At 35.7% G+C, this 14,277-nt stretch overlaps 1 protein-coding gene across 1 annotated transcript in view; it reads left to right on the forward strand.

The window, feature by feature from the left end:
* TFAP2D (transcription factor AP-2 delta) overlaps positions 1-14,277 on the forward strand; it is a 58,783-nt gene that overhangs the window by 32,633 nt on the left and 11,873 nt on the right. The window contains exon 7 of the mRNA XM_045498508.1: positions 5,789-5,902. Within this exon, the coding sequence (XP_045354464.1) occupies positions 5,789-5,902 (114 nt within the window). The remainder of the gene's footprint in view (positions 1-5,788; positions 5,903-14,277) is intronic.

The following is a 14,277-nucleotide window of genomic DNA, read 5'->3' on the forward strand; positions in this document are numbered from 1 at the left end:
GGGACCAAGGATCACCATCAGTACTCTCATCTTTTCTTGGGTGTAATTAGGTAAATAATGCCTGTACTGCTCTACCCACAATAATGATACTGTTGAAAAGGAAAAGTATAACGTATGAGAAAGCTTCTGAAAATTGTAAGAAGCCCAACAAAAATGTGAATTAAAATAGTGACAGAGATGATGTAGGAAAAGGGAAGCTTATGCATAAGATGACTTCAAATTCCCTCAAACTTGAAAAATGTTCCTTGATAAGGAATGGAAGAATGCCATTTATTGTGTGAAAGCCCAACAGAACAGAACAGTAAATTGAATTTTTTAGAGAATAATCTTTGAGGCATTAGCAAATTTTTGCTCTTTTCTTTATTAAATTAAGTTCTGGTACATAATAGATGATTAATAATGTTATCTAATTTCCTAACTCTATGATCAGATTTTAGAACTAATAGTCCCAGGTGGGTTAAATTATTTCTAAATTAGTCTCTTATTTGGGGAAAACTTATATATATTTTTTAGTATTTATTTTGAGAGAGAAAGTGCATGTACTTGCGTGCATGTGGGGGAGGGGCAGAGAGGGAAAGAGGGAGAAAGAGAATCCCAAGCAGGCTTGCCTCTATCAGTGCAAAGCCCAGTGCAGGGCTTGATCTCAGAACTGTCAGATCATGACCTGAGCCAAAATCAAGAGTCCAACAACAATCAACAGACTAAGCCACCCAGGTGCCCCTTGGGGAAAACTTCTGAAGAGATAGTATAAGGTAGACAGTGTTAAAGACATTGCTTCTTAGAAACTGATGAAACATGACTTCCCATCACATTGGCTAAAATTTAAATGGGCTCAAAATGCATAAAACCAAAACTAAATATTTCTTCTTCTACCAACTTCTAATGTCACACAGTTATTATTATTATTATTATTATTTTTTACAAGTTTAAGGGTTTAAATGGGACACCTGCCACCCAACAGGCTAGCCCAAGATACTTGAGTCTCTTGTTAGGGATTTGTGCTGCTTGTGGCTGGCACTGTTTGGGTTTAGGATATATTTGTTTGGGACGGTAACTTAGATGATTCATCTCGCCCCAAAGAGAAGGAAAACAAAAGGTGCTGGCAAAGGAGAAAAAAGGTAAAACAAGAAAATGAAGGGGAAAGGAATAGCAGAGAAAGAAAATTATACGGCAGTTATAAAATGGGACTTAAGATTTTGGGAAAACCTTGTTCTGTGCAGGCTCCTGAAAACTTCTTGGTAGAACGAGCTGGATCTGGATTATTTTGTGTGGTGTATCTCCTGGGGGATATTTACTTCTGTTTTGCTTCTAATCTTGCCCTCTTCCAAGGGAAGACCCAAAGGGGTCTTCATCAGTAAGATTTCAGTTTCTCCAGAAGGAACTGAAAGTACATGTAGTCAGTTTGAATCCTTGATATAGTCTTGGGAGAAATATAAAGACATGTTACAGATCAAGAGAATACAATGCTAGGGGCGTCTGGGTGGCTCAGTCGGTTGAGCGTCCAACTTCAGCTCAGGTCATGATCTCACAGCTCGTGAGTTTGAGTCCTGCGTCAGGCTCTGTGCTGACAGCTCAGAGCCTGGAGCCTACTTCAGATTCTGTGTCTCCCTCTGTCTCTGCCCCTCCCCCGCTCATGCTCTCTCTCTCTCTCTCTCTCTCTCTCTCTCAAAAATAAATAAACATTCAAAAAAAATTTTTTTTAAAGAGAATACAATGCTAGGATTTAGGTAATATCCTCCAGGTGTTCCCAAAGCATAATATCATTCGGGCTGGCAGGATTATACTGATTTTGCCAATGTGTGCACTCATGTGACACCTCTGAATGACAGTTATTCCCAAATACAAATTATCTAAGAAAAAACACCTTTATATTTTCTACCTCAAAATTAGTTGCTTGAGGTTTCATCATGCATATTCTTTTTTTTTTCTAATGTTTATTTACTTTAGAGGGGGGTGGGGCAGAGAGAGACGGGGACAGAGGATGTGAAGTGGGCTCTGTGCTGACAGCAGAGAGCCCAATGCGGGGCTCGAACTCACAAACCGTGAGATCTTGACCTGAGCCCAAGTCAGACGTTTAACTGGCTGAGCCACCCAAGCTCCCCTCATCATGCGTGTTCTAAGACCTTCACTCCCTAATCTAGAGAAATCCTTTTTTTTGTCCTCCTTCCCCCAGGGATGCTTCCACAGCTGCCCACCCTTGCCACCTGCGGCAATGCCACCATTAACGTTTGAAATAGAGGTTCTTATTTTCTTGCGAATTCCCATAACTCTGTTTAAATGTTCGTGCATTCAAACTGATGTGGAGATTTCATTTTCACAGAAGTCCAGTGTTAGAAGCACTTTCGGGGATTAGGAGAAATACTTTCATATTTGTCAAAGTAATGCTGAGATGTCTATTTTAGAGTAGTGAATTCTTTTTTGATGATATTGTGGTTTCATACAATATTGCAAAGACATGTACTTTCCTTTGATCCTTCTGCCCATAGCTGGACATTTGCAAACCATTAAATATCAAGAATTGAGTTCACTGATTCCAAATAACTTATTTTATGTAAGTGTAGAGAGGCCATAAGCATCTAGAAATTAGGAGATAGCCTGTATAATTTTTTTGTCTTTTTGGTTGTTTATATCCATCCCATCTTCCTATTAGACAATGTGAAATGAAAATTAAAGAATCAGAGACAATGCAGTCATACAAGCACACACACTACAAGCAGTCATCAATAGAAGTAGATGAGTTAAGGGGTGTGTAGGAATAACATGCCTTTCCTGCAATGTATAGATACATCTAACGTGTGTTCTGAGCAGTTTCTTGTTTTCCAAAGGTAACTCATTGGATATTTTCAATTAAAATGCTCGACATTGAAATGGTCAACTACGTGGGTATACATTACATCCTAGTTAGCTCACCTTTGTTCCTAAGACCATGACAATTGCATCAAAAATTCATATGAAATTCAAAATCTTCGGATGAGAGATCCAATAGCTGATCTGCATTGTTGGATTGGCTCACATGTTTCTTTTTTACCTCTGTGAATAAACAAATTCAGTTCTATTTAATTATGTTGCCAACTGTACAATTATATGAAGGGCCCATTGACTAAGGGGCTAGCCTCCTAATTCCTCTTAATTTCTTATGTTTTGTTGATTAGCCAAATATTTTGGTGTAATTAGACAATTATATATAGGAGGGATAGAAACTGAATTAGACAATTTTTTAATTCAAACATGTACAGACAAAACATTTGATATATGGAAAAACACATTTAAATTTCTTCACTGAATTTATAACTAAATATGCTTAACATTTGATCTGCATTAGGGTAAAGCAGAATTGCTAACAAGTTTTATTGTTACCGTTACAATAATCGTCAAAAGGAGAAACACAGAACTTGAAATTCAGACATCAGCTTAAAAATTGTGTCCTTAAGGACAATGACGTAAGTGATAAAGTTAGAATTTATGATTCACCAAAGATCGTGTTACATAATTCATAATGTGACATTTTGTTTTGAGAAGTATTTCTTATTGTAGCTTTATAAATAAAATTTTAAATAAGGATGAAACTAGTCATAAAAATAATAGCCCCATAACTGTCATAATGAGATGATGATCATAATTGCCTAAGGGGAGTCTACAAAATTGTCATCTGTTTTTAAGTCGAGAGGCTGTCCTAAGTCAGTGAGTTAAGCAGCAGAATCAAATACCAGAGGTTGAGAATTCTGGAACTTCTCCAGATACAGCTTCCTGTGTGGTGTAGCTGAATTGCTCAGCATGAGTTAAATTTTTCCACCCTTTGCCTCTTCCTCATTTCTTCATCGACTTTTGGTTTATTGTAACTTGCTATAATGTTTATATGGTAAGGAAGTTTATTTACCAACTTATAAAGTGATTTATTCAATTATCCAAATAATTCCTAAATCCTAACCATAAGAACTAAAGCAATGTTTCAACTTTTATTTTAGTTTTTAAATATATTTTAATCTGATATAAAATTAAATACTTGTCTTTAAACAACTCCAGTATTTTTTTTTGTAATAATGGATCGCACTGATCATCTGCCACATAGTAATTTCTATTGCCAGTCTGAGAAATGATAGCATGAGTCTATTTAAAATTTTAGTTAGAAATTTCCTAAAAATAAAGCTAACACAAAGCATAACAGATAATGATGCCCCACCAAATGGCATTTTTTGATGCCACCGATCAACATAAAATAGTCTAATACTGCTATTCATCTATTAAAACATAAGCAATACAGTTGACAGTCAATCAGCTAAGTCTAACTCAGAACAGAAAAAGGGAGAAGTTCAGATCAAGTATCCTCAATGAAAGTATATACATGCAGTCGTTCAAAGCGTGCATTTAGATGCTACATCTCAGAGATTCAACTAAAACATTAGCTGGAGGATATGGAGAATCCTGTTTGATTTAGAGCAGGTGAGGGCTATCTCTTTTTTTTTGTTTTTCGTCTCCTTATGGCCCCTTTTACTTTCAGCTGTGATCAGAATGAAAGAGGCAAATTCTATGAAATAACACAATATGAAAATAATGCTGGCAATAAACCTGAGGATTATTGTTCATAAAAAAAATCACAGATGATCTTCAGAAGAAATTTTAGGCACCTAATAATAAAACTCTACTGGTTTTAACTCGGTGATAAATTATTTGTGCCACAAGACATTTTGTCACTTTTTGGTAGTTATTTGTTAATGACACAAATGCTTTGGAGAGGAATTAGTGGCTGGGTCCATGGAGGGACATTCACTTGGAATAATTGGACTCTTTTGTACTTGTCTTTGGCTACATTGATAATTATAGTCAGGGCCAATGGTTAGATTTTATGACTACCCATTGTAAACCCAGAAGAAAAGGACTAATCGCTATCTCATTATCTCTTGAATATGGAGTAGCATCACTTTAGATGTGTTCTTTTGAACAGTTCCTTGGCTGTCCTTTACTTCATTCTTCAGCTACTGTATTAATCTAGTGTTTTGTTGTTTGTTTAAAGAAGAACTGTTTTCTTCATATGTTTTGCTTCTTTAGAAATACAGCATTTCTATTACGTTTCACAAAAGCTTTACTGTTAGTCAACATACTCAGGAATGTGGTAATTAGAAGTGAAACCAGTGACCAGAAATCACGATTGTTTAATGTTAAGAAAAGTAGCAGGAAAATGCTATTAAGGGTACATTTTGCAAGGAACCATCTTACATGGGACATAGCAATCATTTTTTTTTTTTTTTTGAGGCTAGTGGGCTGAATTGTGGCAAATAAATATATACTTTAAATATTAAAATATAAATTCGGTTCACAGGAGTCTGAATTATAATGAAATGCTGGGAAACAGGATTTTCCAAAGTCCACTTGAATCATGGCTCTGAAAGAAGCCTATATAACTTGATTTAAACTTATTTATAAATGTGATATCCCTTCCAAAAATCATATTTTAATTTTATAAAAAGCAATGATTAAGTGTGATCCTTTCATATAGATTTTTCCTTATGCTGAGGTTAATCTATGAATATTCACCTTAAAAATGAACACTGGTTTTGTCAGTGCTCATGGGCTGTGAGTCACGTCAAAAATTTTACAATCATCCTGTAGTGCTTGAAAACAAAGTTGCTATTGTGAACCTTACCTGTGTGTTATAGATGGAACTTTGGAGGTTGCTTTATGAAAGTTTACTCCTCTTTTAAATGAGAAAACAAGCCTTTGGTAAAATATCACGGGATGAAATTAAAGCCCCATGTTGAGTTCAACTTCAATGTTGAATCTTTTATTCTAGACAAATTTGTAAAGAATTCCAAGACCTCTTGAGCCAAGATAGATCACCACTGGGATCCTCCAGACCCACTCCAATCCTAGACCTTGACATCCAGAGACACTTAACACATTTCAGGTAAGACTGGTTTTCCAATTTCCTCAGACTTTTTTTAAATTGTTAAACCATCCTTATTAGCCCAGGCATTTTTATATTCATGTCAGAGTTCCGTTTAGAGATATCACTTATATATTCATATAGTGACTGACTGAATCTTTTGAAATTGCAAACATCTAAGGTCAAATTATAAAAATAACTAATGCATGAAGCATTTTATTTTATTTATTTATTTATTTTTTTTAAATTTTTTTTTTTCAACGTTTATTTATTTTTGGGACAGAGAGAGACAGAGCATGAACGGGGGAGGGGCAGAGAGAGAGGGAGACACAGAATCGGAAACAGGCTCCAGGCTCTGAGCCATCAGCCCAGAGCCTGACGCGGGGCTCGAACTCACAGACCGCGAGATCGTGACCTGGCTGAAGTCGGACGCTTAACCGACTGCGCCACCCAGGCGCCCCTGCATGAAGCATTTTAGATCAGAAAATCTAGTGTCTGTGCGATCTTCAGGAAATTGTAACTTTGAAAGTGAACACTATTCTTTCAAATAATGGTACTTTTGAATGAGGATTCTGAAATCATTTAAATAGTACTTTATCTTGGTGAGGCACATTGTTGAATGGACAGATGATATGACACAAATTAATGGGATATCATACACTGATTTTACAGGCGTGTGTTAATTTCTGCCCAATTAGAAATTGCAAATGGTTCTTAAATTAGACCACACAAGTGTATTTTAAACCTTCTGGAATGTGTTACTGAAAGCATATTCAAATTTTATTTTCTGAGGTTCTTTGGAAGATAGTAGAATTTTTTTTTCTAGATAATTTATGCCCTAGATGCAATGTGGAAAGGAGTATATTAACTACTCAGGTAATTTCCGGTTTTAAGACTCTAAAATTCTAATGTCTTTCATGATATTTCTCATCAGTGTAAAAAATATGTTATCCTCTTTTAATAATTATCATTTAGTTTAAAAAACAATGCTAAGCAAAGACTATTACACATTAAATTTTAAAATGTTTTCAGTACCTCTCACTGATTATAATGCTGTTGAGGAAGATACTCTATTATATAAAATAATGGGTATTTAAATGAGTTGGAATTTTATCTGCAACATCAGAGGCTTTTAAATAGAATATTTTATTTTGTATAATGCCACAAGGCTCCTCAAGATGTAATAGATGCATCTTTGAAGAATAAACTTAGGGTTTACCTTCTAACAATGCACCAGATGTACCAAACATATATCTCACAGGACTTTTTTCCTACCACTTAGTTGGATTAGTGAAAGTGAGTGTAATAAAACTGGTAGAAATGGCAATGCCCAGAAGTTAAGAGAAAAAGGCTTTGGAGTAGAACCATCTTCAAATCTGGACCCTGATACATGTGAGCTGGGTTGTTTTGAGGTAACATGCATTCTTTCCAAGCCTTGATTTCCCTAGCTTTAAATGGAATAAGGACCCTGTATTATATGGTGGTAGTGAGCTAAAGTGAGATAATGATTATAGACACAGGCACCAGGCTTGGTAGAGCATGCAACTCTTGATTTTGGGGTCATGAGTTCAAGCCCCACGTTGGGCATAGAGCTTACTTTAAAAAAAAAAAAAACAATAAAATAAAATAAGATAAAATAAGATAATGAATATAAATAAGCATTTAGTAAATAATGTACTGTTTACCACTGATCCAGACTTAAAAGGTATGGTTTGCTTCACTGTCATATCCATACAGATATATTTTTTTCATTTTTTTTAAGTTTATTTATTTTGAGAGAGAGAGTGAGAGAGGGGAAGGGGCAGAGAGAGGGGTGGGGGGAGAGAGAATCCCAAGCAGTCTCCACACTGTCGGTGTGGAGCCTGATGCAGGGCTCGAGCCAACAAACCCTGAGATGGTTACCTGAGCCGAAATGAAAAGTCGGACACTTAACCAACTGAGTCACCCAGGTGCCCCAATATTTTTCATATTTTTATTTGTATAAAATACAAATTTTATATACTTTATATATATATTTTATTTGTATAAAATACAAATACAAATATACTTTATTTGTATTTGTATAATTTTTATACAAGTTCAATTCAGAGCTTGATAAAAATTTTTATACAAATTCAATTCTCAATTTAAGGAGGTTTGTTAAGTTACCAATATACTATAAGGAAGAACATACTGTTAAAACTTGGAGAACTCAGATTTTATATGATAGCTACCAGGTTATTTCCACTTACAGGTGCCACAGCCTTCATCAGACAGTGAGCTGTCCTTTTTCAGGCTCAAAACAAAATACAGCATCAATGTGTAAATTGAATATTAGCGACAGTGTGAAATAAATGGGCAAACCATTTGTTTGCTCAGCATAGGCACAATATGCTAATTTGTTGATACTTTAGTTAGTTGCCAACTTAATGCCACAGAACTCCTTAGAGAAGACTTTCACTTCTAAACTTGAGCTGAATGTTTCCTATGTGGGCTTTATATGCTCTTGCTTATCTTTCCTCATGCAGAGTATGGTAACAAGCTAGTCTGGTGTTGGCCAGAGAAGAGCTAAATATATTGAAAATGGCTCTCCCCATCCTCAGCAAAAAAGGGATTATATTTTGAATGCAAAACTCTTAAGATTATGTATGGCTGCAGATTCTCAATCACAACAATTTGAAACACACAACCATACCTTAAAACAATTTAACACCACATGGTATCATATATAAAATTTTGGTATTATTATTTATATATTGAGTATTTTGTTATCATAAAGTTGTGATTTCTTATTTATGTATTTATTGGGAGAGAGAGAGAGAGAGAGAGAGAGAGAGAGAAAATCTCAAGGAGGCTCTATGCTAATAGCGATCCATCTCACGAACGGTGAGGTCATGACCTAAGCCGAAATCAAGAGTCAGACACTTAGCCAGGTGAGCCACCCAGGTGCTCCTGTGATTTCCTATTTATTATGCCTTTCTAATATTTGTTAGATTTTTCATTTACTTTGCTTTACTACATTCCAGATTACTTATTTTAATGACATCTTCTGATTTCATAATGGAAGGTAGAAGGATGATAGAAATCACTTAACTAAAATTCGCTTTATAGCAAACTTCCTAAATTGTATATTTTTTATTGTGATAAAAAGCATATAATTATAGGGGTACCTGGGTGGCTTAGTCAGTTAAGCATCTGGCTTCAGCTCAGGTCATGATGTCCCAGTTTGTGAGTTCAAGCTCTGCATCAGGCTCTGTGCTGACAGCTCAGAGCCTGGAGCCTGCTTCAGATTCTGTCTCCCTCTCTCTCTCTGACCCTCTCCCACTCATGCTCTCTCTCTCTCTCTCTCTCTCTTCCAAAAATAAATAAACAGTAAAAAACATTTTTTAAAAAGCACTTAATGTAAACTTTACCATCTTAACCATTTCTAAATGTATGGTTTAGCAATGTTAAATATATGCACATTGTTGTGCAACAAATCTCCAGGACTTTTTCATTTTGCAAATCTGAAACTATAACCATTAAACAACTCCCCATTTCCCTCTCCCGCTAGTCCCTGGCAACTACCATTCTACTTTCTGTCTCTGTGATTTTGGTCATTCTAGATGCCTCATATAAGTGGAATCATACAGTATGTCTGTTTGTGACTAGCTTATTTCACTTAGTATAATGTTCTCAAGGTTCATCTGTGTTGTACCGGGTGTTAAATATCCTTCCTTTTGAGGCTGAATAATACTCCATTGTATGTATATGCCACACTTTGCTTATCTATTCATTCATTACTGGATACTTGGGTTGCTTCTACCTCTTGCCTGTTGTGAATTACACTGCTATGAATATGGGTATGCCACTATCACTTTGAGATCTTGCTTTTGATTCTTTGGGATATAAACCCAGAAGTAGAATTACTATATGATATAGTAATTTTTAATTTTTTTTTATTTTTTGAGAAACTGCCATAGACTTATAATATATGAGAGAGACTTTATCATACAGGATTAAGCAGGGCACAGGTAATGACCTGGGGTAATTAGGAAATGCTTTCATCTTTCAATCCACAGTACTTAGCACACAGAGTATGTCCAATAAATATGTTAATTCTTTCTCACAGTGACTGCACCATTTTACATTCTCACCAACAGTGTACAAGGGTTCTAATTCCCCGACATCCATGCCAATACTTATTATTTACTATTTTTGTTTTTGTTTTTGATAGCGGCTATCCTCATGGGTATGAGGTGATATCTCATTTTGGTTTTGACTTGTATTTTTCCAGTGATGAATGATGTGAAGCATCTTTGCATAAGCTTGTTGACCATTTATGTGTCATTTTTGGAGACATGCCTATTCAAGTTTTTTTGCCCATTTTTCTGGTTATTTGCTTTCGTGTTGTTGAGTTGTAGAAGTTCTTTATATATTCTGAATGTTAGCACCTTTTAGACATATGATTTGCAAATATTTTCTTTCATTCTGTAGGTTGTCTTTTTTTATTGTGCTGATTATGTCCTTCAATACACAGAAATTTTTGTGTTGTTCAACTTGCCTGTTTTTACTTTTGTTGCATGTGCTTTTGCTGTCATATCCAGGAAATCCTTGCCAAATCCGAAGTCATGAAGCTTCCCCCATATGTTTTCTTCTAAGAGTTTTATAGTTGTAGGTCTTAAGTTTAGTTAGGTCTTTGATCCATTTTGAGTTAATTTTTATACATGGTATAACATAAGTGGCCATTTTTTTGCATGTCTTAAACTATGTCCTTTTAAATAAAAGATACGTGGTTGACATTTCCAATTAAAACCCAAGTTGAAGTCTCCCAATGTAGAGCAAATTTAAATGTATGTATTTTTTTATTATGCATTTATTAAAAGAAACCTCAATAGAATAGCTTAATAGGACAGTAAAGGTCAGCTTGCTGCCTAACCTTGAAAAAGACTTCATGCTTTTTAAGTAAGCCCTTAAATCTTTCTTGGAGCTTTTTAAAAATCTCAAGGACACAAACACATTTTAAAAGATCTAATTTAATAGGTCAAGTTTAGCATTGAACTTGGGCATCTGTGTTGTTTGCAAAGCTCTGAAGTTGTTTCTGATAGGTAGACATCTTTAAGAAACAGAGCCCTAGGATGTTTCTAGACTATTAACTTTTTTTTTTAACTTTGGAAGAGAAACAATTCTAATTCATTTTTAAAATGACACTGAGAATTGTATAAAGCTCTATCTTGTATACTAACGTGTTAAAAGGATTCTACATTTATTATTCTTCTAATAATCTGGGTAAAAATATGTCAGCATAGAATGTGTCTCCTTCATAATTTCCAACTGACAGCAGTAACTTTAATTTCGATAGTAGTATAAGCTCAAGAGAAAAATGAATTAGAAAGAAAGCATAACACAATTTTGAAAACAGTCCATTGGTAGTCTGATTTTCTACTATTTCTGCTGAGTTCTGGGTGGAAAAGAAGTAAGGATACAGCATGGTTGAATAGGCATAGAGAATGCTGTAATTAGTAACATCAACTTGTGCTATTTTACTTGGTCAAAATACTGTTCCCAATGCAGACCACTTGAATTACACCTTACAGAGTGGCTGATTTGGTACCTTGAGAACTGTGACTTACTTTCAGCACATTGAATGTGTCCAGGTAAAACTAGGGAATGATCTGACCTTATAAAGCACAGATAACTACTTCCAGTTTTCTGTGGTAGTTGACATATTAGTGTGATCTGGGTAACTGTATAGCAGTGACCCTTCTCCAAATTCATACCCTGGAAAGCTGCTTGTTTCCATCAAAATGACAGGAGGCAGGTTTATTCATTATTTATAGTTTGCTGAATACCATCAAAAGTGTGGAGAAGACAGCAGACACCATAATACCTACTGGAAGGGGGACGAGAATTGATTGAAATCTGCAGAAGACCCTGCAAATACAATTCCCAAGAAGAGTGGTGGCAATTAGACCAAGGTGGCATTGGGCCTCTGGACAGAACACACTCAGCTCAGACAGAAACCCAGATGCCTGATTTTCTGAAATGTTAGGAATTCCCCTCTTTGCGGTCTTAGGAAATCTTAACAACTTTTCCCTTCTTTGTCTCTTACATTCTCATAATTGCCTTGAATCTAAGGTCCAGTAAAAGTGTGTCTAACAACATAAATAAGGGAAGGAAGTTAGACTATCTTTAAAGCTCAGTTCTGAAAGAGAAGCCTATCAGAAAAATGAGGAAATTTTCTTTCCCACCTTGCCTGAAATTTTATTGTTTCTTGTATTTTACTGTGGTAATGGCCAGTGGTACAAAGATTGGAACTAAAGGGTTGTCCCATTCCTTGGGAACTTGTAATGTGGAGGAAAATTACTTACAAAGACTTGCAATATATGAGAAATTTTGTAATGAAGGATTAAGCACAGTAGAGGTAATTACCTGGGGTGATTAGGAAAGGCTTTCATCTATCTATCCATAGTATTTAGCACATAGTATGTACCCAATAAATATGTTAATCAATGTAGATTATGATAATATCTCTATTAGGTCTTGGATGTATTCTCCACTGGCTTATTCCCGGGGCCATGGTGTTTTAATTGAACCATGGGCTGGGGAAGTGAAATGATCAATGTGCTTAATTCTTCTGTTTGAGTCAAAAAGTGTATTGACATCACACCTTCTCAGAAATAGACCTTTCTACTACTCCCATAGTTCCTGGAAATAAGAAATGTATAGGCAGTCCCAGATAACTGTATTTTGCTTGTGATTACATTTTCTTCATTGATTCTCAATGTTGGAAGGCCCCTTACATTTCCCACTCTCTCCAACATCCTTGTCAGGTTGTCACCCATTCCGGGCTTAAAAACTTTCAATGATAGACTGCTCTTTTATTACCTAGACATCCCTTCTATCTCCACCAACTCTATTTGAAATGCCTTCCTTCCATGGAGGCAACGTCTGTTTCCCTAACATCCCACTCCTTGGGGGCCTTCCAGAGTCAGTTTAGTTCTGTTTCCCTCCCAATTTCTAAAGACAGCTCTGGTGTCTGAGTTTTCTCTTTCTGGGCTGTTCATCCCCTTTTGCTTTAGTATTCCACATATGATGAATTCCAGTCAGCTCGACTACCTTCTCCGCAACACCCTCAAGAGAGGATGTGTGTCTCTACTTAAACATGACATGTTTGGTTTTCTCCAGAAACCGAAACTCCCAAAGTGTGTATGTTTTGTTTCTTGTTTTTATTTTTCTCATTTTGTAGGCAGTAGGGGGGGGGGGATGGAAAAGTGTTAGGGAAGGTAATCAGCATTGGATGATTTTATTAATCTTGTGAAAGCATTCTTTCATGTCACAAGAGAAATGAAGGCATTTCAATTAAATGTCTAATTTCAAAAGAGAAAACGCCATGAAATTATACAACTAGGATTGGCATTTAAGAAGTTAAATTATTAAGCCTTCTTCAGGATGTTCTGCCAGTTCAAGGGGTCTTTCAAGACCATTTTATTTAAGAATATTCAAAATAATGAAGGATGCATGGGTGGCTCAATCAGTTAAGCCCCTGCCTTCAGCTCCGGTCATGATCTTACGGTTCATGGGTTCAAGCCCCACTTTGGGCTCTGTGCTGATTTAGTATTCAGCCTGGAGCCTGCTTCAGATTCTGTGTCTCCCTCTCTCTCTGTCCTTCCCCTGCTTGCACTCACTCTCTCTCTCTCTCAAAAATGAATAAACATTTTAAAAAAACTAAAAAAAATTAAGAATATTCAAAATAATGGGCCTGAATTGTGAAGAATAAAAGTCCTATATTTCCCAAACTTAAGCTTCTTTATGTAAGGTTGAAATTAAACTTTAAAACTTTAGCTTAAACTTCAAGAAACTGAGTACAATTCCCATGTGCAAAGAAAGCAACACATAACTGTAGGTGGTCACCTTTTATTCACTAGTTAAATAAGGACAGTTTCTATTTACATAAGAGTAAAAATAGTCTCCTTTGAAGTAAAAATTTCCTAGTAAAAATGTAGAGTAAAAATAAAATGTAGAGTAAAAAGTAAACAATTTCACTTCCTTAGCAAACAGGTGGAACCATGATGAACTTCTTGTAGGAACCTACATTAAATTACTTAGATTAACTTAACATTGGGCAAGAAATTTAAGAGTTAAATCAGTTGTCAATATTTATCATACTTCACAAGCTGCATGGCACCAAAGCAAATGCCGCAGGAGATACACAAAAAAAGCATCCCTTGAAGGTCACTTGATGGCAATTTAATGGATTTTTAGGGTCAGCACATAGGAAACTAGTAATTCAAACAATAGAAACCAGAAGAAATTGTTTCCTTTTTATTTCAAAAAATTTTTTTAATGTTTATTTATTCCTGAGAGAGTGACAGAGCATGAGCAGGGGAGGGGGACACAGAATCTGAAGCAGGCTCCAGGCTCTCAGCTGTCAGCAC

This window comes from Leopardus geoffroyi, chromosome B2 (genome assembly GCF_018350155.1).
Source record: "Leopardus geoffroyi isolate Oge1 chromosome B2, O.geoffroyi_Oge1_pat1.0, whole genome shotgun sequence".
Taxonomy (NCBI): Eukaryota; Metazoa; Chordata; class Mammalia; order Carnivora; family Felidae; genus Leopardus; species Leopardus geoffroyi.